Source organism: Acomys minous (genome assembly GCF_964271855.1).
Source record: "Acomys minous genome assembly, chromosome: 3".
Classification (NCBI taxonomy): Eukaryota; Metazoa; Chordata; class Mammalia; order Rodentia; family Muridae; genus Acomys; species Acomys minous.
Window position 1 is genome coordinate 9,411,009 of NC_140485.1, and position 25,344 is coordinate 9,436,352.

Consider the following 25,344-nt stretch of genomic DNA (forward strand, 5'->3'; position numbering starts at 1 on the left):
AACTCCTCAATGAGTTAACTACGTTGTTGTCTTGTTTGAGAAAGGACAACCCTCTCTCTAATCCCCCAGCTTGGGCCAAGATCACTTACCCAGACTGCATTAACAGATTTTTATTTTTTAAGTAACTTTTGCAAATTAGTAAACACCAAGTTTGGAGAAGTACAGATGACCAGCTCTCAAACAGAATATTAAAAAAAAGCTATACGGTAAGTACCGCCTGTCACAGGGAGTCACTGGGATAAACTACTATTCTACACATTTTACTAAGTCTCTTATAAACATTCTGGAGCTGTGATTTCTATTTGAAAATTCAGAATATAGTTGTTTTTGTTTTGAGGGGGGTGATAGGCAAGGGATTATGAACATCAAAGTCTTTTCCCTGTACACCATTCCAAATGGCAATACTTTTTGCTTATCTAAAAGTAATTTTCATATACTTCAATGAATATATTCTGGTTTTGCACATCCACAAGGTTTCGATCGGGTTGTAATCCCCAGGTGTTTTTCTTGAACAGAAAGGAGGTACTGAATGAAGACGCTACAGGTCCTTTCGGCCTCAGGAGCTTTGCACATATTTTTTTCTTTTCGTGGGAAACTCGGTCCTATCTCCCATCCTTAGCTCAACTAACTCCTCACACTTTTTTTTTTGCCATAGCAGGCATTCTTCTTTTTCTTTTTTTAAAGATTTATTTAAGTATACAGTGTTTCACCTTCATGTATGCCTGCCCACCAGAAGAGGGCGCCAGCCCTCACTGTAGATGGTTGTGAGCCACCATGTGGTTGCTGGGAATTGAACTCAGGACTCTTAACCACTGAGCCATCTCTCCAGCCCCAGGCATTCTTGACAGTCCCAATCACCAACACCGTTTCACTTTTTCTTCATCATACATTAGCTGCAGCTACATTCCTTGTCTATGTGTGTCTCGCTATGTCTCCTAAATGCTATCCTGCCAAGGCGGGGATCTTCTTTGCCCTGAACTCAAGAAGCACTCCTTGCTAAGCGAATGAATGACTGCCATGCACATTATCCAAGCCTCTTGTCCTTCCAGGATAATCGTAAAGGCCCAGAAAGGTGAAGCTTCTTCTCAAGGTCACCCGGCCGGGTGGGTCTGTCCGCCCTCCGTCGCGATCTCGCAGTCTCACCTCCTCTTTCAGGTAGTCAAATTTCATGGGCTCGGGTTGCCGGGCTGCCCAATTCTTCTGCTTCCTCTTCAATTCCCTGTCGAAGATGTTCAGGGTTCTGGGCGAGGTGCTGCCCGACGGAGGAACACCGGAAGCGACCTTTCGGCAACCACCACTCCCTGCTGAGACCGCCGGCCCCACAAGCCGCGGGCACTGACGCCAAAGCACGAACTGTCGCAGCATCTTCAGCCCCGGCGCCACAGCAGGGCATAGTTTCATTGTGCGCATGCGCCCGAGAGACTACGGCTAACACAGTGATACAAAATTGGTCCAAGACGGAAGGTGGAAGTATTTTGGCCTAGGTCGCGTGCCGTTGTGGTCGAGCGTCACGCAAAGGATTGTGGGTGTACGCTCCATGTGAACTCGGACCGGGATCGCAAAAGAGAAGGGAAGAAGTGTGTTGTTCTCCGTCGGCGGCTTTTGAGGTTTGTGAATAGTGCGCCTCTTATTCAGCCCGTTTCTGGCCACATTGTTCTCTTCAGGGCTGCTTCTTTGAGAGATTTCAGCCGAGTGCCTGCCCCCGAAAGTTTGTGAGGTGGGAAGATGGTGGCGCTCCCCGGCCAGAGGGTGGACGGAGTTGCTTTCGCTCCTGTGAACGCCCCATGTTTGCCGAGGGCTTCGTTTCCCAACATTGACAAGCACTTCCTGTGACAGTTGGGTGCGGTGATACCTGTATCCTAAAGTTGTCCAACAGTTAAGTGGTGTAATAGATCTGGAATGTATGTGCGCATCCATGAAAAGTTTTACGTTTCTCCTGCTAGGATGTAAAGGGTTTTGAAATAAGCAGCACTGGCTTGTGTGGTGGCGGTGCTCATCAGTAATCCCAGGATTGAGACGGAGGCTGAAGTCCGGCAGTTTGAGGCTAGCCGAGCTGTCGCAGAAGTGAGGGACGTAATACAGTCAGCTGTCATTCTTACAGAGACGTCTGACTCCTTGCAAAGTTGAAATCTGGAGAAGCCAAACCATCAGAGATTGTTTACAAGGGAAGGATACGCATTTGTACAATTTTTAATGGGCGTTCTCGTGTCTTTATAGCGGATCAGCCTGTATAGACCTTAGTCACTTCGAGAATAAAATGTTAGAAGAAAATGATATTTGGGACTGGATAGATGGCGCAGTGGTTAAGACCTGGGTTCCATTCCCAATGCACACATGATGGTTAACTATGGTGCAGTCTGTAAAACCAGTTCCAAGGGATTGGAAACCCTCTTCAGATCTCCAGGGGTAACAGGCACAGAGGTAGTATGTAGACATAACACTCTTACACATAAAAAAATGTGTATGTATGTGTGTGTGTGTATATACATATATGTATATACATATATATATATATATATATATATATATATATATATATATATATATATATTGTCAACTGTAGTTAGACTCCAGTTTGGTTCTTGATAGATGGTAGGATTTACAGAAAGAACACTAAGGTAAATCTGACTTAAACGCCCCCTCCCCCATTAGTTAGAAGACAGCTTTGTAGAACTAAAAGCTGTTGCAAGTATGAAGTAAAGGTTAACAAAGAGAATGGAACAAAACTTTGAAAAGCAAATGAGACCCACAGAGATTTCCAAATCTGTTGTTTTTCTCCGTGTGTGTGTGTGTGTGTGTGTGTGTGTGTGTTGCATATGCAGTTGTCCACACCCGCTCACATGCCCATGAACTTGTGTGCACATATGTTTAAGAGAAGGTCCTTACATACAGGGCCCTCAATTGGTCTCTCCGCCTTATTTTTTGAGGCATGATCTCTCACTGGAACGTGAAGCTACTCAAGTAAGCTAAGTTGCATGACCAAGGATCCTCCTGTCTGCATGCCCCATCTGCCCAGCACTGGGATTACAGGCCCGCAGGGTTTTTAATGTGTGTTCTAGAGACACAGATACAGATATTTCTGCAGCAAACACTTCACTGACTGGGCCTTCTCCCCAGCACTGGTCTTTGTTTTCTTGTAGCCCAGGCTGACCACCAGTTCCCTAAGTAACTCTATAAGATCTGGCTTCAAATTCTTGCTAATGGTGACCCCGCCTTCATAATCCTGGTTTTACACGTGGATGGCTCCATGCACCAAGAGTAATCTTTTAATTCATGACTAATACAAGCTAGAAATACAGCAATTCTGAGTGCAGTCAGTTACTAAACATTACCCTCCACAAAGCCATAGTATTCTGTTTGGCTTGCCTTACATTTATTTCAAGGGATCTGTAGTTGAAGGATTATATTTTTGGTTTTTTTTGGTTGTTTTTTTTTTTAACTCAGAGTAGGTTGGGTAGCTGAAATTAAGTTTGAGTTGCCTTAATTTTATGTACATCTAGAGTGTGTGTGTGTATACATGTGTGCAAGTCAACAAATGTGTTTTGAAAATATATTTTGATGTATTATTAACCATTCATCATTGTAATTTTTTTGTTTTGTTTTGTTTTTTAGTATTTGGTTTCTCTGGATATTTCTTCATTAAACATTAAAAATGTCATCTAAACAAGAAGTAATGGATGACCAGCGGTTTAGGCGAGTTTCAAAGGATCCCAGATTTTGGGAAATGCCAGAAAAGGACCGAAAAGTCAAAATTGACAAGAGGTTTCGCGCCATGTTTCATGACAAGAAGTTTAAATTGAACTATGCTGTTGATAAAAGAGGGCGCCCTATCAGTCACAGCACTACGGAAGACCTGAAACGCTTCTATGACCTCTCTGACTCTGATTCTGATCTCTCTGATGAAGAAAACAAAGAACTGAACCAAAAGAAAGTAAAGCAGAAAAAAAGCCAGACCAAAAAAGAAGTGAAGTCAAAAGCACTGACTGAGGAAAAAAAGAAAGAAACCAAGAAAGCTGACCAAAAGGATCCTATAAATAAAAACAACTTAGATAATTCTGAAAGAATTCAGAAAGTGAAAAAGACGAGTAAATCTCAGAAGATAGATTCAGAAGTAAATCCCAAGAAAGATAGTGAAGAATTCCTGCTAAATACAAAGAAGAAAAGGAGCATCACCAACCTTTGTGCGGACACTTTACCCAAAGGAAAGCTGAGGACCAAAGATCCCAGGACCTCTGAAATTGTGGAACCCCCAACAATCAGTTGTTCTAAGGCAAAGAGAGACAAGCAATCAGGTTAGCTGAGAGTGCTGATTCCTTTATGTTATACTACTTTACTGTGATCTTTTAAAATACTGTGTTCAAAAGGGTCAAGTGTTTATTTTAAAATATAAAGCTATGAAGGGAAAAATATGCAATGATTTCTTCCTGTTTTAGTACCAGAAGACAAACGTGAATGCTTGGGTGAACAGTTTTGGTTTGTGGTGAGCGATGCTGAGAGCTGCTATGTGTTGTTATGTAGAGTTGGGTACACATTCGTTAGTTCATCTGTAAGACAGCTACTGTAAGGTGTAGTCCTCTTAGGGCTATTGCTAGCTTACACGATGCCTTCGTGCAGCTTAGAAAACACATGTCCTCTGAACACACAAACAGAGTACTCTGGGGTTTGTGCTTTGGTGTGAGGATGGCACTTTTAAGTAAAGCAACGTAATGATTTCCCTTGAGCAAGCACAGTGCATGCACAGGGCATGACAGGATGAATGGGCTTAGATCTGGTTTCAGCTCTTCTCGCCTGTTTGTAGATGCTTTTAGTCAGATAACAACCTGCTAAGCTTTGTGTGATGACCCTGGTCTAGTGGCCCTGTCCGCTAGCAATACATAGTAATGAATTTCCTACGAGTGGCATTAGAAAGTAAAAGTAAGCAGATGAAGTATTTATCTCCAGTGTATCCAAGTTTCATCTCTATGTAATTAATGATAACAAATTTATACTTTTACATTCAGTTTTATTTATATTAATCTCAAGCTGAAAGAGTCATATTTCAAGTGCTAAATTGTCTCTTTAACTGTTGACTACCATATTGGATGGCATAGATATAAGGTAGAAAAAATCAAACTTGGAATACAAAATGTTATAACAGAAAGGGCCATAAATGAGATTGAAAATATTCAGAAGTGGTCAGTCAAAATGTAATCAGAGAAAAACTCATAACGGATGCATTATTTGTATTGGGATTGGAAGGGGAGGGGAGATTAAGTTTGAAGACCAAGTAACTTTTTGAGTAAATTTCGGATTGGATGTGTTTTGAAAAATCAGTAGTACCACTCTGTTGGACAGTAAAGTCTTGAAGAGGTTTGTAGTGTTAGCCGAATACTCTCTGCAAGATCATCTTACTGTAAGCACCTCCCTGCATCCTGGAGTTGTCTGACAAGTATCTGTTAGTCCACAGTACTTGGAAGGTGGGTCACAAGAATCAGGAGTTGCAGGTCATCCTCGGCTACAGAGTGATCTCGAGGACAGTGTGGTATACATGAGACATTAAAAGCCAGGCGTGGTGGCACACACCGTTAATGCCAGCACTCTGGAGGCAGAGGCATGTGCATCTCTGTGAGTTCGAGGCCAGCCTTGTCTACAGAGTGAGTCCAGTACACAGAAAAGCCCTGTAGGGGTAGGGGGTGGAGATGGGGAAGCAGGCAGGGTGGCGGAGCAGGTAAAGGTACTTGCTGCTCAAGCCCTGCAGCCTGAGTTTGGTCCTCAGTATCCATGTAAATGAGGAAGGAGAGAACCAACCTGTAAAATATCCTGACTTTCACACATGTGCCTCCTCTCTACCTCCCGTGCACAGATACATCATGTACAGATATGCAAACAAAAAAAATTTAAAGCTTTTTGTGTATTTGTATAAATACTATATAGTCAAAAAGAAGGCCCTGGGTCCCCTGGGACAGGAGTTACAGGTGGTTCTAAACCACTGTGTGAATGTTGAGAATCAAAGCCTCTGCAGAAGCAGCAGATGGTCATAACCACTAAGCCATCTTGCCAGCCTCAGTATGGTGCATTAAATCATAGATTCTTTAGTGAGCTCATCAAAGGCATGAAATCTTATAAATTTTCTCTTACTTTCCCCTAGTTCAATGTTTTATACATTGTAGGCAATAAATATTAGATTAATGAATAAATAAATATTATTACAAGCAGGGTTAAAATAAAAACAAATTATGATCTTCATCTTAAGTTTTAAATTTTACTTTTTATTCTCCAAACTTATAGTCTCTTGAGTAAGCTGAAACAGGAACACCAGGTTAAACATAGTGTATAGTGTATAAGACATCCTCACACGCAGAGATGATTGCATTTAGAAGTGGAATACAAGCACTTTCAGAGTTGTGAAAGAAAAATGAAATCCTGTTTAAACAAAACATCTTAGACTGGGCGTGGTGATGCACGCCTTTAATCCCTGAAAGGCAGAGGCAGGTGGGTGGATCACTGCGAGTTCGAGCCCAGCCTGTTCTACAGAGTGTAGGACAGCCAAGGCTACACAGAGAAACCCTGTCTCAAAAACAAACAAAAATCTTGGTATGTAGTTAACTAACATTTATAAAATACAACAGCATAAAATTTTGATACTGTTTCTATTTGGTGATGTCATAATACAACTTCTTTGTCAGTTTTGTATGGTTGAGTTATCAACTTTATCTCCAGCCCACACTTTACTGAGCATATCTCTTACAGTAATAGGCTTATTGATAGTTTCTGTTAAATGACTCAAAGACACTTTGTTTTGTGGTTCTAAGGATCAAACCCAGTGCTATGGGCAGACACCTTGCTATTAACCCTGAAGGCACTTTATTCAGATATCCAGAACTCTTCATCAAATTAGCTCTTTCCCAGTGGTGCATGTTTACCTGTCTAGCCAGCTAGCTATGTCTGTAAGTCAGGAAGCTGGGTCTCACTGACACTTCTAAAGTCGCTGGTCCCCATATCAGATGTCCGTGTCACTGTGCTGTCTGGTTTAACCAAAGCTTTTCATTTGGCTACATCTCTGCTGCCATCAGCTTTATACTACCTTATACTATTGTGTCTAGAATACTGTGCCATCCCTCTGTTTTTATTATCCATGCCTACACTGCCCCTTCAGTGTGCTGTGGTGAGTTGAGATGACGTCCTCAGTATGAGAATCTAATAGAACTGCGGCAAAGCCGTGCCGTCCATCCTGCTCTGCTGTTAACGTCTGCCATCTATTTGGTACTTGCCTCCTTACTGGCCACCACCCACACATGCTCGCTGCTCTTTTTTATTGACACATCTTTACAGATGCCTTTCCTACTGCTTGGAACAAATCGCCTTCACAAGTTATCTCACTTTGATTACTTAGCTTCATCCTTTAGTCAGCTGATGAGTGACCACACTCTTGGAAACAACGCCTTTAGAGTAGTGTCATTATATGCATATTGATTTGATTGTTTGCTGCATTATTGCCACCTATTCATTCAACTGGAAATTAATTGAAATTATTGATAACTTTTTTCTCTTAAGTAACTTGTTATAGCATGAATTTTACTGAGCTTACAAAACCTTTTCTCTGTTTTGTAAAAGATATATTTTTACTGGATTTAATGTCAGTAATTTGGATTTAATTTATTTAATTCAGAATGTATGTCTCCTTTCTCCCTCCACACTATTCTATAGTGGTTTCAGTCATAGTGGCAAAAGACAGTGATGGTGAAATGGTTGATGAAGATGCCCTGGAGGAAGAATCAGACAGTGCCAGTGAAATAGGAAGTGAGGAAGAATCTGAAGATGAAATCACAAGTGATGATAGAACTTCAGCTGATGATGATGAAAATGAAGATGAGGAAGATGCAGAAGCAGAAGAAGAAGATAGTGAGGATGATGATGAAAGTGACAGTGGTCCTGATCTTGCAAGGGGTAAAGGAAATATAGAAACTAGTTCTGAAGACGAAGATGATTCGGTATATTTATTTCCAGAAGAACCTGGTCTTGAGCATGCTTGGAGAGAATTAGATAAAGATGCTCCTCGGGCTGACGAGGTAACATTCACAATAAGACTGTTTATGAATAACAGTTCATTAGCTTTTGTGGGTGATAGGGTTGATGTCACTAAATAAAGTAGGAAGGAACTGATGGCTAACTCATTGGTAGGATTCTTGGCTAACATAGATAGGCTAAAGCGAGGTGTAGTGGTGCACACCATGGCATCACTTAGGAAACAGGAAGATGGCTGTAAGTTTGAGGGCAGCCTGGAATGCATAGTGAGTTCTAAGCTGGCTTGAATTATAAACTTGTCCAGTAAAATCCTGTCTCAGAAAAGAAAACTAGACAGAAAGAAAACATTAAAAATAAATTGAGAAAAGCTTTATTGGTAAAATGGTGGTGGGGCTTGTTTGTTGTTGACTGAACCCAGGGCCTCCTGCCTGCCAGGAAAGATCTCTGCCAGTGAGCCACATCAGCAGACCCTGGCTGACTCTTGAGGACTGGAGACAGGCTCAGTGGTCCAGCAGTACCGAGCATGTGCACACCTCTAGGTTCAATCCCAGCACTAGAAACATGAAGCACCTTGAGATGGAGCTAGTGTATGTACGTGAGGTGTGTGTCCAAACAGATAAAATGGGAAGAAGTTCTTTTCCTTTCCTTTTTATTTTTTTTTTTGGGGGGGGGGGAGGAATGGGGAGAAGGGTGTCTCTTTTTTAATTCTGTTTTTTATTTTATTTTTTTTTATTTTTTTTTAATTCTGTTTTTTAATTAGTTTTTAAAGATAACGTGCAGTGTGTTTTGCTGCAGCATTTTCACACTTACATGCCAATATCCTTTGCTCCTTCTCATCCTCCTTCTTTTCTGCCCTCTCCATCTTCCCATCATCTTTCCTGCTTTGCTCTTGCTCAACCCTTTCCTCACGCCTTCTGCTCTTATATCACATGCATTCCTCATTCTCTCTTCCCCCTCTCCCTTAAGAGCTCTTCTTCCACTCTCTAGGACCCTTCCTAATTTCATGGTGTATCTACACAAATTTATATCTGGGTTTAGCAGGCTGGGGAGATGATTTAGTCCTTAAACTGCTTTCTGTGCAAACATAAGGACCTGAGTTTCGGTCAGACAAAAATAATGGAATCCTTAAGGCTCATTGGCCAGCCAGTCTAACCAAACAATGAGCTCCAGATTTAGTGAGAGACCCTGTCTCTTTTAAAAAAAAAAAATGTGAGCTGGGCATGATGGTGCACGCCTTTAATCCCAGCACTATAAAGCAAGTCCAGGTCAGCCAGGGCTACACAGAGAAACCTTGTCTCAAAAAACAAAAGCAGCAATGTGGAACCAGGCGCAGTAGTGCACACTTACATCCCAACACTTGGGAGGCAGAAGCAAATGAATCTATGAGTTCAAGGCCAGCCTGGTCTACATAGTGAGAGAGTCTGTGTTTAAAAAAGATAATCATAATATGTAGAGTGATTACATCAGTGTCAGCCTCTGTGAATTAATTTTATGTTAATTTACAAGTACATATAGATACCAAAAAATTTTTAGTATTAAAACCTAGCAAAAAAGTCAGCATAAAATATTTTTCTTTTGAGACGAGCATATCTCATTTAACACAATTTATAATGCCATTCTGTTTTTTTATAACGGTCATATTTTCATTCTTATTTTTCCCTTTTTTGCTTATATTTGTGGTATGTGTAGGTGTGTGCATGCTTGAATGTGTGCATACATGTGTGTGTGTGTGTGTGTGCATGCGTGGGTGTAGGCCATAGGCAGATATCAGGTTTTCTCCTTAATTGTTCTCTGCCTTATTTGTTAAGACAGGGTCTCTTGGGCTGGAGAGATGGCTAACGGTTAGGAGTACTGTCTGTTGTTCCATAGGTCCTGAGTTCAATTCCCGGCAACCACATGGTGGCTCACAACCATCTATACTGAGATCTAATGCCTTTTTCTGGCCTGCAGATGTACATGCAGATAGAGTACTTATATACATAAAAATAAATAAAATTTTTTAAAATGGGGGCTCTAACTGATTCAACTAAACTGACTGGCCAGCAAGCCTAAGGGATACTTCTGTCCCTGTCTCCCAAACACTGGGATTATAGGCATGCTCAACTTTTTAAATTTTTATTTGGGTGCTAGGATCTGAACTCAGGACTCAGGCTTATACAGAAAACATTATGACGTGTTTATGACATTCCAGTCATCTGAGTAGGTTGCTTTTTTTGTTGGTTTGTTTTTTGTTTCTGTTTGTTTGATGTTTTTAGTGAGTATATATTAATTATACATAAAGATGGGTTTGTTATGACATGTTCATTCCATGTGTGTGATGTGTTTGGTCCCTCTCATCCCTGCCGTATCCTCTTCCCCTGCACTGCTCTGCCTCCTCTTGGGTCATGGGCCCTAATAAGGAAGCGGATGTGCTAAATGGCCATACAGGATGTGCCTGCTGAGTTGCCTCCGCGTAGTTAAGTTTGTTCCCACAAATTAGTGCTGCTGTCAGCTTTGTCAGAGAAACTTCTTTTTACAACGAGCAGCAGCAATTACAAAGACTCAACTGTCAGATGTTGAGAACAAGTGACTGGATTGCTCAGACACAGAGAACATATCCACACACTCATATCCTCCTTCTCCAAGGCTTGGAGAACAATTTAGGAGGCAGCGTAGAAGGTCTAAGAGTTTCCAGGTAAAGCCTTTAAAAACGTTTAAGTGTATGATCATGTTGTTGGAAACGGAATAGTTTGGCTTCCTCCTTTCCTGTATGTACTTCTCTGTGTAGCCTCGACGGTCCTGGACTCACTATGTAGACCAGGCTGGCCTGGAACTCACAGTAATCCACCTGCCTCTGCCTCCCAAGTGCTGGGATTAAAGGCGTGTGCCACCACCGCCCGGGTCCTGCATGTACCCCATGAGTCAGTGGTTCTCAGCTTCCTAATGCTGTGGCCCTTTATTACAGTTCCTCATGTTATGGTGACCCCCAGCCATGACATTATTTCATTGCTACTTCATAACTATAATTTCGCTACTGTTAGAAATTATGTCAATATCAGATATGCAGGTATCTGTGAATGACCCTGGGAAAAGATCATTTCACCCTGAAGGGCTCATGACCCACAAGTTGAGAACCGCTGCCCTAAGTACTGTCAATCAGATTAGAAAAACTGGACACCATTATCTCCTTCCTCATTTTAGAGGAAATGCATTTAATTTTTCCCCATTTAGTATAATGTTGGATGCACATTTCTTATATATGGATTTTATTATGCTGAGAATTGTCCCTTCTATTCCTAGTTTCTTTAGACATTTTTATCATGAGTTTATGTTGATCTTTGCCAAGGCCTTTTGAAACAGAACCTTTGTATGAAGACTTAACTGGTCTTGAACTCGCTGTAATCCTCCTAGGTCTTCCTCTGTACTGCTGGGATTTCACGTGTGTGCCATCGTCTTCAGCAATTACTTTTACATAAGTAATTTAAAATGCATGAAAGTTTTTAATACTTGTTTTTTCTGGGAATTTGTATTTGTGGGTGGGTGTGTGTGTATGTGTGTGTTGGTTGGTTAGTTGGTTTTGGTGTTAGTTTTTTGAGAGAGTTTTTCTGTGTAGCCCTGGCTATCCTGGAACTTGCTCTGTAGACCAGGCTAGCCTCAAACTCACAGAGATCTGCCTGCCTCAACCTCCCTGAGTGCTGGGATTACAGGCATATGCCACCTTGCCCAGCTTGTCTTTATGGTCTTATTGCACAGTAAGGAAAAACCTATCTCCATTCCACACTGGTAGACTACCTTTAAAACTGTTAAGACATCAGGTTGTGACCCCACCCTAGTTCAGGAACTTCAAACACGGGAGCTGGAGAGATGGCTCAGAGCTTAAGAGCACTGTCTGCTCCTTCAAAGGTCCCGAGTTAATAAATAAATAAATAAATAACATAAAATAAAAAAGTCCTGAGTTAAATTCCCACAACCACATGGTGGCCCACAACCATCTATAATGAGATCTGATGCCCTCTTCTAATGTGCAGGTGTACATGTAAGCAGAACACTGTATACATGTTAGATAGATAGATAGACCGATTGATCTTCAAAACCCAGTTTGGAATTAGTGCTTATCTGTTGTGGTCTTACTATTGTTTGTCTCACAGGAAGCTTTCTTTGCATGTTAAATTGGTTGAATAACAGAGGATTTTAGAACTGGATAGAAAAGATACTGCATTGTTTATCTTTGTTTTTCAAGCATTGAAAATGATACAGATCAGCTGGCATGCTGGTGCACACCTTTAATCTCAACACTTGGGTGGCAGAGACAGGTAGATATCTGTGAGTTGAAGGCCAGCCTAGTCTACAAAGTGAGTCCAGGACAGCCAGGGCTCCCCTGTCTTGAAAAACCAAAAAAGAAAAAAGAAAAAAGAAAGATAGAAAGCAAAAAGAAAGAGAAAAAAGGAAAACGATGCAGATCCCAGCACTCAGGAGGCAGAAGCAGGTGGGGTACATAGTGAATTCCAGGACGCCCTAGAGCTACGTAGTGAGACCCTGTCTTTAAAGAGAGGGAGGGACGAGAGAGATGGGCGTGGTGGTGCGCGCCTTACATCCTGGCACTTGGCAAGTGGATCGCTGTGAGTTCGAGGCCAGCCTGGTCTACAGAAAGAGTCCAGGATGGCCAAGATAGCATAGAGAAACCCTGTCTCGAAAAACCAGAGGGGGGGGAGAGAAGGGGGGGGCCGTGTGCGGAGATACAGAATCTTCGATCTTTAATACTTTAACTTTCTCAGATTACACGCCGACTAGCCGTTTGCAACATGGACTGGGATAGATTAAAGGCAAAAGATTTGCTGGCTCTGTTCAACTCATTTAAGCCCAAGGGAGGAGTCGTATTTTCTGTAAAGGTGAGAATTGATTTTATTTAAAGTAAATATTTGTTTACTTAAATCTGTTTCTATTTCTAATTAAACTGACCTTGCCAGGCATGGTGGTGCACGGCTTTAAGCCTTTAATCCCAGCACTTGGGAGGCAGAGGCAGGCGGATCTCTGTGAGTTCGAGACCAGCCTGGTCTACAAAGGGAGTCCAGGACAGCCAAGGCTACACAGAGAAATGCTGTCCCAAAAAACCAAGAGGGGGAAAAAACTGACCTTAATTTTCCTCTTGGAAAAAAATATTTCCTTAATCTAAAATTGTCCAATACAATTGAATGTGGAACTAATGTAACAGGTATTTAAAAGAGAGAAGCAGATTTTTTATATTTTAGTTTTGTGGGTGTGCACAGGTGTGCATGGAAGTTAGAGGACGCCTTTTGAGAGCACAGGTTGCTGTTGATGATGCTCTGGTTTTTTGTTGTTGTTGTTTTTTGTTTTGGTTTTGGTTTTTTGTCCCCATCCCCATCTATTATACTCTGGCCTAATTTACTTATTTTCAAGGACATTCTTCAGAATACTTTATCTTCGTGTAGTTAGAAATTAGTTTTGCTTTCCTAAAGTGAGTTTGAAATGAGCTGTTTTATTGAGCTGAGTCATGACTCTTGATGTCTTGGTTTTGAAAGATCTGCATTTTATATGAAAAACAATGTGGATTATATCAGTTTTATTTTTTGTGTTCAGATATATCCTTCGGAGTTTGGAAAGGAGAGGATGAAGGAAGAGCAAGTGCAAGGACCAGTGGAGTTACTGAGTATCCCTGAGGACGCCCCTGAAAAGGACTGGTACTGAGTCACTCTAGAGTATAAAACCAAGCCTAGTAAAGTCGTGTCCTTAATTAAGAATTCTGTTACTTTAATAGGACTGAAGATTGCTCTACACTAACACTGAGGATTTGAACAGCTTGAGAACTGATTATAGTTGGCAGCACATCTTGTGTGTATGCTTAGAAATAATGATTGCAGTATTTTATAAAAAACAGTTCATGATTGTCTTCATTGCTATAAATTTATTTTGTTTTTATCTTCATATTATATTTTTTCTTAATTGAGTGTTAAACAGAAAAATAAAGGAATGAATGGTTTTATGTTCTAGTGGTTTTAAGTTTTAAGTAGTTTTAAACCACTAGGTGGAGCTATCTGTGCATTTTATAAAAAATGGTGATTATGTGTTGGTAACAAAAGTAGCAGAGAAAGACCTTTAAGGAACAGACTACAGTTGGGTGAATTAGGCTTATAAAGTTCAAATCCTGGGCCAGCAAGGTGCCTTCATGGGTGAAGGTACTTGTCATCTAGTTTGACAACCAAAGGACCTGAATTCTGTCCCCAGAACCCACATGGTAGAAAGAGGAAACTGACTCTAGAAAAAATTGTTTTCTGACATATACACCATAGCACATGTATGCCTACACATACATACACACACCACATGTACATAGATATAAAAATTGTTCATTTCTGGAACAAACATTATTCAAGATAAGGCATTAGAGATAACACATCACAGGCATATTTTAAAGATTTATATTTATTAATTTTAATTAGTTCTGTGTGTATGTCTGCGTGTGGATTTGAACACATAAGTACAGGTGCCTTTTGAGGCCAGAGGGGTTGATCCTCTGGAGCTGGAGTTACAGGTGATTGTGAGTCATTCAGTCTGGGCTCTGGGAACCAAATGTGGGTCTTCTGCGAGAGCAATATGCTATTTTTAATCAACAGGCATGTTTTAAATACAATGTATTATCTGGAAATTTTACCTGAGATATTTATACATGATAGCAAAATACATAAAAACAAAAAATAGTAAAAAGTTAGGATTATAGATAAGTACATGCAATCTGCACATCCTCTTCACTTGACACTAAATTCCAAATAGTAAAAATCTATGCCTTAGCCTGGTGTGGTGGCACACGCCTTTAATCCCAACATTTAGGAAGCAGAGGCAGGCATATCTCTGTGAGTTCAAGGCCAGCCTGGTCAGGAAAGCCAGGACAGCCAGGGCAGTTATATAGACAAGCCCTGTCTCAACAAAAAAGCTACACCTTTTCAGAATGGTAAACTGAGCTTAAGTATTCAGTGTTTATAGAGTTAAAATCAGTAAGGAAAGATAACTTGGAACAAAAGCCAGTTTATAATTTTTCTTGAATCAGTTGTTTCATTGTTGTTGCCATTCTAGGGGTTGAAGCCAGTCTTCTGTATGTTTGTTTTTTGATGGAGAGGCTTCAGTGTTCTTGTATATATATGTTTGATTTGATTTTTTTTTTTCCCCCAATTAGGGCCTCTAGAGAGAAGCTAAGAGACTACCAGTTCAAACGACTGAAATACTATTATGCAGTAGTGGATTGCGATTCTCCTGAAACAGCAAGTAAGATTTATGAAGATTGTGATGGCCTGGAATTTGAAAGCAGTTGTTCTTTCATAGACCTAAGGTAATTCATTTTATGTCATAGCAACTGAATTTTACAATATAGCAAGCTCATAAACAGTAAAATATTTGGATAAGCAGTACTCTCTTGTATGCTAGAAAATTAATAAGAAAAGCTAATAATAATTGATTAAAAATAATTTGAGCCATTTTCATTATTTCTGTCCTTAAAATCATTTTTTAAAAATATTTATTTATTTATTTATTACTTATACAGTGCTCTGCCTGCATGTGCACCTGCACACTAGAAGAGGACATCAGATCACATTATAGATGGTTGTGAGTCACCATGTGGTTGCTGGGAATTGAACTCAGGACCTTTAGAAGAGCAGGTGGCGCTCCTAACCTCTGAGCCATCTCTCCAGCCCCTAAAATCATTCTTTTAAAAAACTTTTTATAAGATTTATTTATTTTTATTTTATCGGGTGAGATCCTCTGGGATTGTAGTTGCAGACGATTGTGAGCGGCCAGCTAGGTGCTAAGAATCAACCCTGAGTCCTCTGCATGAGCCAGCAGGTGCTCTTAACTGCTGAGCCTTCTCTTCACCACCACCCAATAGTTCTTGATAAATATGTAGTAGATGCATTTTAATGTATGTGTGGAAATAATCTCCTATGCAAATTATAGCTTTTTTCTTTTTTTGGTTTTTCAAGACAGGGTTTCTCTGTGTAGCCTTGGCTGTCCTAGTCTTGCTTTGTAGACCAGGCTAGCCTCAGACTCAGCAATCTGCCTGCCTCTGCCTCCCAAGTGCTGGGATTAAAGGTGTGCGCCACTGCACCCTGCTAGCTAAGATTATTCTTAATCAGCTTTACACTTTCCTTTATTTTCAGTGAGATTTATGTTTGTGGTGCTCTGTATTGAGACTACTTACCCCTTGTTAATTCTGTTTGGTTTTAGGTCTCTACAGTGAGCCAGTGGCTATGTTACTGCATCTGGGCTTTTGGGAGCTGGCTTTCATTAACTAGTTCCTAGTGCAAAGTCTCTCTATATAGAATTCTCTCTGATTTAGTGAAAGTTCAGATTTATACTTTATAAATTTTAGAGATACTGTGCCAAGGTAGTTTCTAGCTTAAAACATTTTTAGAAACTATAGCTAATTAGTAGAAAATGTGAACCATGGTAATCACTACTTTTATGTTTGAATTTTTCTTGTTTTTTTAGGTTTATACCAGATGACATTACTTTTGATGATGAGCCCAAGGATGTGGCCTCAGAAGTTGATCTAACAGCATATAAACCAAAGTATTTTACATCTGCTGCAATGGGAACCTCAACGGTATTTCTTTTTTTTTTTTTTTTTTCCCAACAGTATTTCTTAGCTCTGTAACTTAGGAGACTGGAGAGATGGCTCAGAGGTTACGAGCAACACCTGCTCTTCCAGAGGTCCTGAGTTCAGTTCCCAGCACCCACATGGTAGCTCACAACCGTCTATAAAGTGATCTAATGCCCTCTTCTGGCCTGCAGGTATACATGCAGGCAGAGCACTGTATATATAATAAATAAATCTGTTTTTTAAAAAATGTATAGATGGGCCCAACACAGTAGCACATGCCTTTAATCCTCCCAGTGCTTGGGAAGTTGAGCAGGGGTACCAGGAGCTCAAGAGTCAACTACTTGGGATACATGAGATCCTGTATTTAAAAAAAGAAAAATTAAATGTATAGTTAGACCCTTGCTTTTAGCAGCTTTACAATTAGGTAGTATTCTGAGTGTTTATACATTGGATACTATACTGTTTGCACATATTTTTCAGAATGTCTTCTTATCTTTAAGCCTTAGTTTTGGTTTGGCTTAGTTTTCTTTCCTCTGTTGTTTTACCCACATACTGTTAACTAAATTCCTTGGGCCTAGGGATGTATTTCAATGTAGAACACTTGTCTAGCGCATGTGGAGGCCCTGGTTCTCTTAGATACTTTTTTTTTCCAGGTATTTTTGAGACATGTTTTCTCTGTAACAGTCCTGGCTGTCCTAGACTCGATTTTGTAGACCAGGCTGGCCTTGAACTCACAGTGATCCACCTGCCTCTGTCTCCCCGAGTGCTGCCATTAAAGGTGTAAGTCACCACACCCCGCCCTATCTTAGATTCTTTTAATAGTCAGTGTGTTAGCTATTAAGATTCTAGGGAATAAAAGAAGGATGTAGCTTTACCTCAGATGACAGCTACACAAAACTATTGACCATTTGAAATAGGCGCACATGTGCAAACAGTATAGTATCCAGTGTACAGACACTCAGAATACTACCTCATTCTAAAGTTGCTGAAAGCAAGAGTTTGATTTTTAAAAGTTTGTAAACAGCAAAACTAGAATAAATAAGGATGACTAGTTTTCATATTGATAAGAAGCAGCTTAAAAAGCTGGCTGTGGTGGTGCACGCCTTTAATCCCAGCACTCAGGACACAGAGGCAGGCGATCGCTGTGAGTTTGAGGCCAGCCTGGTCTACAAAACAGGCAAGGCTACACAGTGAAACCCTGTCTCGAAAAATCCAAAAAAAGGAAGAGGAGGAGAACAACAACAACCACCGCCACCACAACAACAACCACCACCACCACAACAACAACCACCGCCACCACAACAACCACCACCGCCACCACCAGCCTGATTGCTCTGTTCCTTAGCTAAATGGCTTCTCCTTATCTCACCCCAAGTCGTTGCCTGCAGCAATACTCTACAACACCACACTGGCTTCACTGCCTTTCCTGTGCCATAGAGAAAGCTGATGTCGGAGAGCCACTGTTATCTGTTACATGCTGTGCTGTGGGAGGACGTTCTGGTATCGATTAGTTACAAAGTGTAGTAAGACCCCAGAGTAAGTGAATTCTAAAAGATCCAACCGCATTATGTTAAGTACTTAATACAGGCAGCATATTTAGCCAGGAGATCCTGCATCCCGTCTCATCACCAATGTCTGTTCCGAGTAGGGGTAACTCCGAATCCTGTGACTGGCTAAAACTTCTCAGAGAGTGGCAAGGATTTTTTTAAAGGTCTCATGGTTAACTAGTGCCCATGTTGTCCTAATATGGAGAAATTGAACTAAACAGAAAAAACAAGGACTTGGACTTTGTATTGTAAACATAAAGCCACCTAGGACCCTTTCACGAGGCACTGAATAGAGCAACGGTTCTCAACCTATGGGTTACAACCCCTTTAGAGGTCAAAAGACCTTTTTACAGGGGTCACCTGGAACAGTCAGAAAACACAGATGTTTACACTACAGTTCATACAGTAAAGAAATTGTAGTTACAAAGCTGAAACAGAAACAATTTTAAGGTTGGAGGTTGCCACAGCATGAGGAACTGTATTAGAGGGTCGCAGCATGAGGAAGGTTGAGACCCACTAGAGTAGAGGATGGAAGCCAGTCTCCCTCGGTCATATTATCAGTGAACTTACTTCATATAGAGTTTTTGCTGTACTTCTAATCATAAAAACCTTTGCCATCAGTGGCTCTTAATCTTTTTAGGAAAATGACACTTATTTAGATTATATTGCTTTATTAACAGATATCATGTTATTATCATGTTTATTATCAGATATCACTCTTTAGTTCGCCACATGAAAATCATGTTTTCACTGGTTCATAATAGTATTAACCTTTTCTAGCAGATATTCTTATTTTTCTCTTACCACAGTTAATCTGTTTGTTTACACTCAGTATTGCAATATCATTCATATAGCTGAGAATGAGGGGGAAGGTAAAGGTGAACACATGTCTACAAATAAGGTACCACTTATTAATCATGCCATTTGTATGTATTTTTAACATACCCATGTATGAACTTTTTATGGGCATTGTAACTTTTTTTTTTTTTTAAAGCAAGATCTCACTATGTAGCCTTGGCTGGACTAGAACTCTCAATATAGACCAGGCTGCCCTGAAACTCACAGAGATCTACCTCAGCCTTTGCCATCAAGTGCCAGGGAAATGCCAAGCACGCTTTTTAACGTAACACTAAACATTGAAGTTAACATTGTGCTTTAATAAGTATGAGTTTACCTTTGTGCTGTTATGTGTTGGTTTACTTTCATTTTTGGATTCAAGGTGGAGATCACTTGGGATGAGACTGATCATGAAAGAATCACAACACTTAACAGAAAGTTTAAAAAGGACGAGCTTTTAGACATGGACTTTCAGGCCTACTTAGCTTCCTCAAGTGAGGATGAAGAGGAGGTGGAAGAAGCGTCTCAAGGTACTTGTAGTCCTTTTATTGAGTGTTAATAGAACTATGTCTTGGGCAAACTTAAAAAGATCCCCACACTGACTGTACAGCATATTCATATGCATAGAATTACATGCATAAATTGCATAGATGTATATTTGAAGTATGTTTGTTGGGTGAACGCATTTGAGGTACAAACCTGGTGACCTGATGTTGATCCCCAGAACCCATGATGGAAGGAGGCTGACTCACCAGCAGTTGTCCTCTTAACACTCGTGCATGCTTTAGCACATACACAGTAATAATAGTGGTGATGGTGCTGCTAACAGCAATAAATAAGCTTTAAAAAAAACTACATACTTTGCTAGTTTAATTTTCTATAGCCACAAAATTTACTTAAACTCTGGCTAAGTAAAAATGCCTTGCCTTGTAGCTGGGCATGGTAGTGCACACCTTTAGTCTCAGCACTCGGGAGGCAGAGGCAGGTGGATCGATGTGAGTTCAAGGCCAGCCTGGTCTACAAAGTGAGTCCAGGACAGCCAAGATAACATAGAGAAGCCCTGTCTCAAAACAAAACAAAACAAAACAAAAAAAGCCTAGCCTTTTAGACTTGTAAAATGCTGTTATGCACCCCAACTTTATTGGTAATTAAGTGGTTTTAAGACAGTCCTTCTCTGCAAATAGACTTACCTTGAAGTCACAGAACACAGAGGTCCACCTGCCTCTGCTGCCAAGGTCTGTGATTTGATTATAGGCATAGACTACCACACCCATTTTTTTTGCAGTGCTGGGAACTGGATCCAGGTCATTTTGAATGCTAGGCAAGGATTCCAGTAAGACTATAGGAATCCAGAAAACTTTTGTGCTTTATTGCGTATTGATTGGAATATAACACTGTCTTATATTGTCCTTGTTTTACACTTCCCCAACTTCCATAGCTCGCTCTTTCTAAATCTCTTTCTTTCGGCTTTAATTACATACTGAAGAAATGCCTGAGCTAGGTAGGCATGGTGGTGCACACCTGTAATCCCAACACTCGGAGGCAGAGGCAGGTGATCTCTGTGAGTTCAAGACCAACCAGGTCTACAAAGGGAATCCAGAACAGCCAAGGCTACGCAGAGAAACCCTATCTCGAAAAACCAAAAAGAAAAAGAAAGGCAGACAGACAGAGAGACCTGTAGTAAGAGTGAGCTACGACCAAACTCTCTTGAAGTTGGTTTGACTGAAAATGCCAGAAAAATTTGCTTTTGCTTGTGAATCTCAAATGGATTCCCAAAGTTCCCTGATTCCACACTGATAGTAACACTCTGTTTGTGAAAGTTGACTGGAGATTTTCTTCATTCTAACAGTAAGGTAGGGGTGTGTGTGTGTGTGTGTGTGTGTGTGTGTGTGTGTGTGTGTGTGTGTGTGTGTGTTTGTATTAAGCTTGAGATTTTGGGGGTCCTTTTAATTGACAAAGTGGTCTCTTTTTTAATATTGGTGTTTTCAGTTATTTGATTTTTCTCCTTTCCTTACAGAATTATCTGCATCTTCTCTCTTTAGATTTTTGTTTGTTTTATTTTTCATTTGTTTGGAGACAGGCTTTCTATGTGTAGTCCAAACTGTCCTGAAACTGGCAGAGATCCACTGGCTATTGTCTCAAGTGCTGAGATTACAGGTATGTGTCACCATGCCATCCCTCTGTAGGTGTTTTGATGTGGGGCTTTGTCCATACAAGGCAAGCACTCTACCCTGAGGTCATCCTAAGAGAACATTTCAATTCTCTTGAATTTTATCTTTTCCCCTGTATTTCATTTTGGATATTTCCTTTCGTTACCACATCTTCTAGTTTCAAAATGTCTTGTCAGCAGTGTTCATTCTGCTAAAATCTTCTATCCACTGAATTCTTTATCTTGGTTGTTATTCACTTCTAGAAATCCCATATGTCTATTTTTCACATCAACAATATCATTTCTTTATAGTTTAGTCTCTTGAGTTTGAAATTTGACTCTCCCTCTGGATCTCTGCTTAATTAATTCCAGGGGACTAGCTGACTTCCTCTTCCTGTGGGCTTCAACTTGTTTCGTTTTGGTCCTTAATAGTCTTCCAGTTGAGTTCACAGCTATGGATCAAGAAATAAGTGCTCAGAAACAATACAGATCTTAAAACACTTGGGATCATCCTTGTGATGTTACGTTCTCTATTCTTGATTTTGATGTGATACGTCTTCACTAACTTGTCAGTTCTTTCAAACTTTAATTCATTTTGTAATCCCTTTGAAACTTTAATTCATTTTGTAATCCCGTTGAAACTTTAAGAAGAACTTTAAAAATAGTGCATCCAACTTAATGTTCTCAGTGAAGAGGTTGATATAGCAGAAGCAGTAGTGGCCAGCTCTGTTTAAGAAATTTTGAGGATTGAAATGATTGTGTACTTATTAAATTGATCATTCTGTTTGCTTAGAAATAACTAATTTTGTAAAATATAATACCATTTTTCTTCACCCTTAGTTATTTGGTTGTAATTTCTTGTTAGTCTCTGTCTCTGTCTCTCTGTTCGTGTGTGTGTGTGTGTGTGTGTGTGTGTGTGTGTGTGTGTGTGTGTGTGTGTATCTGTGTGTGTGTATGTGTCTGTATTGCATATATGTGTACATGTGGTTATGTGCACATGTGCTGTGGAGGCCAGAGGTCATTATTAAGTATCTTCAATTGTTTTTTGAGATAGGGTCTCTTCCTCTCTCACTGAACATGGAGTTCACTAATTGGTTAAGCTAGCTGGCCACTGAACTTAAGATCTGTTTTTGTCTGTTTCTTAAGTGCTGGGATTGGAGACTTGCCCAGCTTTTACTTAAGTGTTAGGGACTAAACTCAGGCCTTCAAGTTTGCGTGGCAGACATTCTACCAACTGAGCCATCCTCAGCCCAATAAAGTATTGTCAGTGCAATCAGTTTTCCGTTTGTTTGTTTGAGCAGCTCAAGGGATTGAATTGAGCTACAGATATAACCCTTCAGCTTTTGTATATATTATCTGCCTTTACATCTTTGCAATGAATTATCTAAATGAATTACCAAATATTAACAACTATGAGTTCAGTGCTGACAGAAAATGAGAAAGCCAAAATGTTAAACATAGATATAGATAATTTAAATAAGCAAGAAAGAACATCTTTATTTATAGTTTAACATTGTTCTTAGGGCTTTCCCTTTACATGATGTATTATTTCTATGACCTTGTAGCATATGAAATAATACATAAATACTTTTCTACTTTTAACATAGAGCTCACATTTTAACATTAAGCCTTGACTTTCTTACTTTCTGAATGGTTTGTTTTTTGTTTTTATATCACCTAAAGTAGTACATTATCCTCTTTAAATATGTGTGTATATATATATATATATATATTTGCTTATTATTTATACAGTATTCTGCTTGCCAGAAGAGGGCACCAGATCTCATTATAGATGGTTATGAGCCACCTTGTGGTTCCTGGGAATTGAACTTAGGACCTTTGGAAGAACAGCTAGTGGTCTTAACCTCTGAGCCATCTCTCCAGCCTGCACTATCCTCTACAGTTTGTCACAAAATACTGTTCTGAAGTCATCAGCTTAAAGAAAAGAAAATCATGTTTAATAGCTGCTCTTTATTAGTATGCATTACATATTGATAAACCCACATAATTATATGATTCATACTCTTTGAAAATGTATAGTTTCCAAGCTGGTGAGATGGTTCAGTGGGTAAAAGCTCTTACTGTCAAGCCTGATTGTCTGATTTTGATCCCAGGACCCACCCACACAGTGGAAGGAGAGAACCAACTTCTGAAAGTCCTTATGGCACATGCATACACAGAGTAAATAAATGTAATGAAATTTTAATAAGGAACGTATGTAATTTGCAGTGGTGCTTATATTGGATATGAAAGACTTTACATTTTAAGTCCTTGGTGGCTGGTGCTTATTAATCCTTCTGATGAAATTGAATGTTTTATTTCTTACTATACATAGTATAGACTTCTCACAGAGCTTTTATAGCCTTTCCCTCATAAATAAAAAGGAAGAATTTGTCTTCATCTACTGTAGGTATGGAAAAGGTGAATTTATATGCTTATGTGGACATTATGTGCTTTTCTGATAATTTTCAGTAGTTTTGTTTGTGTTTTTTTTTTAAACTATGGTTCTGAAATACCGAAAGAAGTAATATTCTGTGTCTTTTGGGGATGACTGGGTCCATGTTTTTCAGATGGCTTTGTTTTGTTTTTTAAAATGATGCTAAATGTGTGTGTGTCTGTGTGTGCGCGCGCGCGCGCATATGTTGAGTATGCTTATGTAAATTAACAACTTGCAGGACTCAGTTGTTTCTTCCTACCATGTGGATCAACATCAGTTACCAGGCTTGACAGCAGGCATCTTTCCTCTCTGAGCCATTTCACTCATCCTGGAATTATTTTATTTTACATATATGGTATTTTGCCTGCGTGTCTCTGTGCTGTTTGAGTAACCCTAGTGCCAGAAGAGGGTGTTAGATCCCCTGGGACTTCAGTTATGGATGGTTTCTGAGCTGCCTGTGAACACAGGGAATTGAACCTACGTCCTCTGGAAAAGCAGCCTGTGCTCTTACCCATTGAGCCATCTTTCCACCCACGCCACCCCCAATAAAACAATTAACAATAGAACACCTAGTCAGTAAATAAGTATTAATATTATCAGAAAATAAGCATAATTTTTCAGTATATTTAATATCTTGGATTCAGTGGACTTAATGTCTAGGCTGCTCAATGGTGGCGCATTTGTCAAGTATCATAAAGCTCTATGTTTAACCTTCAGTATTGTACAATAGTAAGGAAAAAAAAAGCATAGATCTGCTGGTTTCAAATCCTGACTTTATCATATCCTGAAATAAAAAAGTTTTCTTAGAGCCCTATTCCTTTCTTTGCATAGTTATAAATTAAGAATTACAACAGTACCTGGCTCATAGGAAGATTGAAATGATATATATAAAGTATTTAGTACATTATCTTGTATCATGTATTTTAATTCTTTTGTTTTGTTTCGTTTTTTTGTTTTGAGACAGCTCTGACTGTCCTGGACTCACTTTGTAGACCAGGCTGGCCTTGAACTCACAAAGATCTGCCTGCCTCTGCCTCCCGAGTACTGGCATTAAAGGCATGTGCCACCACTCCCAGCATAACTCTTTAAGCTAAAGACTAATGTCTTTCAGTTTGAAATATACGACTTATGTGTTTTTTAAAGCATGTCTTTTTCTTCAGTATTTTAACTGATTACTAACTTATCTTGATCGGTAATTTAGTTCCTCTGATAGCTACACTAGTATATTTGAGTACTAAGTGTTCCTGATTGTTGTTTATAAGAAAAGCTTACTGTTTGAATTTATTTTTTAAAAATATTATGTAATATTAAGGCATTCATAAAATATTGCCTTTGAATTAAAAAACAGACCTACATGACTTATCCCACATTTTAGAGCTTCAGAAAGTACAATTTTAGTACTGGAAAAAAATCTATTTAAAATAAGCCATCAGAGACTTACCACTAAAATTTCAACCTGGAAGGAGCTTGCTTCTAATTATGTTTTCAGAAGTAAGCTTTTAATAGAATGAATTCATTGCCATTTTGTTAATGTGTTCCTCATGTTTTGTCCATTGAATTGCGGGATACATGACAGAATTCTATCCAACACTATTATTGTGGCACAAAGCACAAACAGCAAAAAAATGAGCTTCAGCTGTCTGAGTGGAAATGTAAAAGTGTGATGGGATGATGGAAAGAATGCCCACAACCATTTCCTATTCATTTAGAGAGAAAAAGAAGTTTTAAATATTTACTTAACCAACTTTCCCCCTCACATATCACCTTTTTAAAGATGTAA

The 25,344-nt window shown here is 39.7% G+C and overlaps 2 protein-coding genes across 4 annotated transcripts in view; one reads left to right on the forward strand and one right to left on the reverse strand.

Annotated features, from left to right (window-relative positions):
- NDUFAF5 (NADH:ubiquinone oxidoreductase complex assembly factor 5) overlaps positions 1-1,492 on the reverse strand; it is a 30,953-nt gene extending 29,461 nt beyond the window's left edge. For all 3 annotated transcript variants that reach the window (XR_014777661.1, XM_084774569.1, XM_084774570.1), the window contains exon 1: positions 1,144-1,492. Coding sequence is in view for 2 of the 3 variants with exons in the window: in XM_084774569.1 (XP_084630695.1) it covers positions 1,144-1,410 (267 nt within the window). In the remaining variant the exon portion in view is untranslated. The remainder of the gene's footprint in view (positions 1-1,143) is intronic.
- Positions 1,468-25,344, forward strand: part of ESF1 (ESF1 nucleolar pre-rRNA processing protein homolog) — a 58,194-nt gene continuing 34,317 nt past the window's right edge. Inside the window, exons 1-8 of the mRNA XM_084774556.1 lie at positions 1,468-1,607; positions 3,613-4,292; positions 7,687-8,048; positions 12,759-12,872; positions 13,582-13,682; positions 15,173-15,325; positions 16,483-16,597; positions 19,361-19,508. Of these exons, the coding sequence (XP_084630682.1) occupies positions 3,653-4,292; positions 7,687-8,048; positions 12,759-12,872; positions 13,582-13,682; positions 15,173-15,325; positions 16,483-16,597; positions 19,361-19,508 (1,633 nt within the window). The 5' untranslated portion in view covers positions 1,468-1,607; positions 3,613-3,652. The remainder of the gene's footprint in view (positions 1,608-3,612; positions 4,293-7,686; positions 8,049-12,758; positions 12,873-13,581; positions 13,683-15,172; positions 15,326-16,482; positions 16,598-19,360; positions 19,509-25,344) is intronic.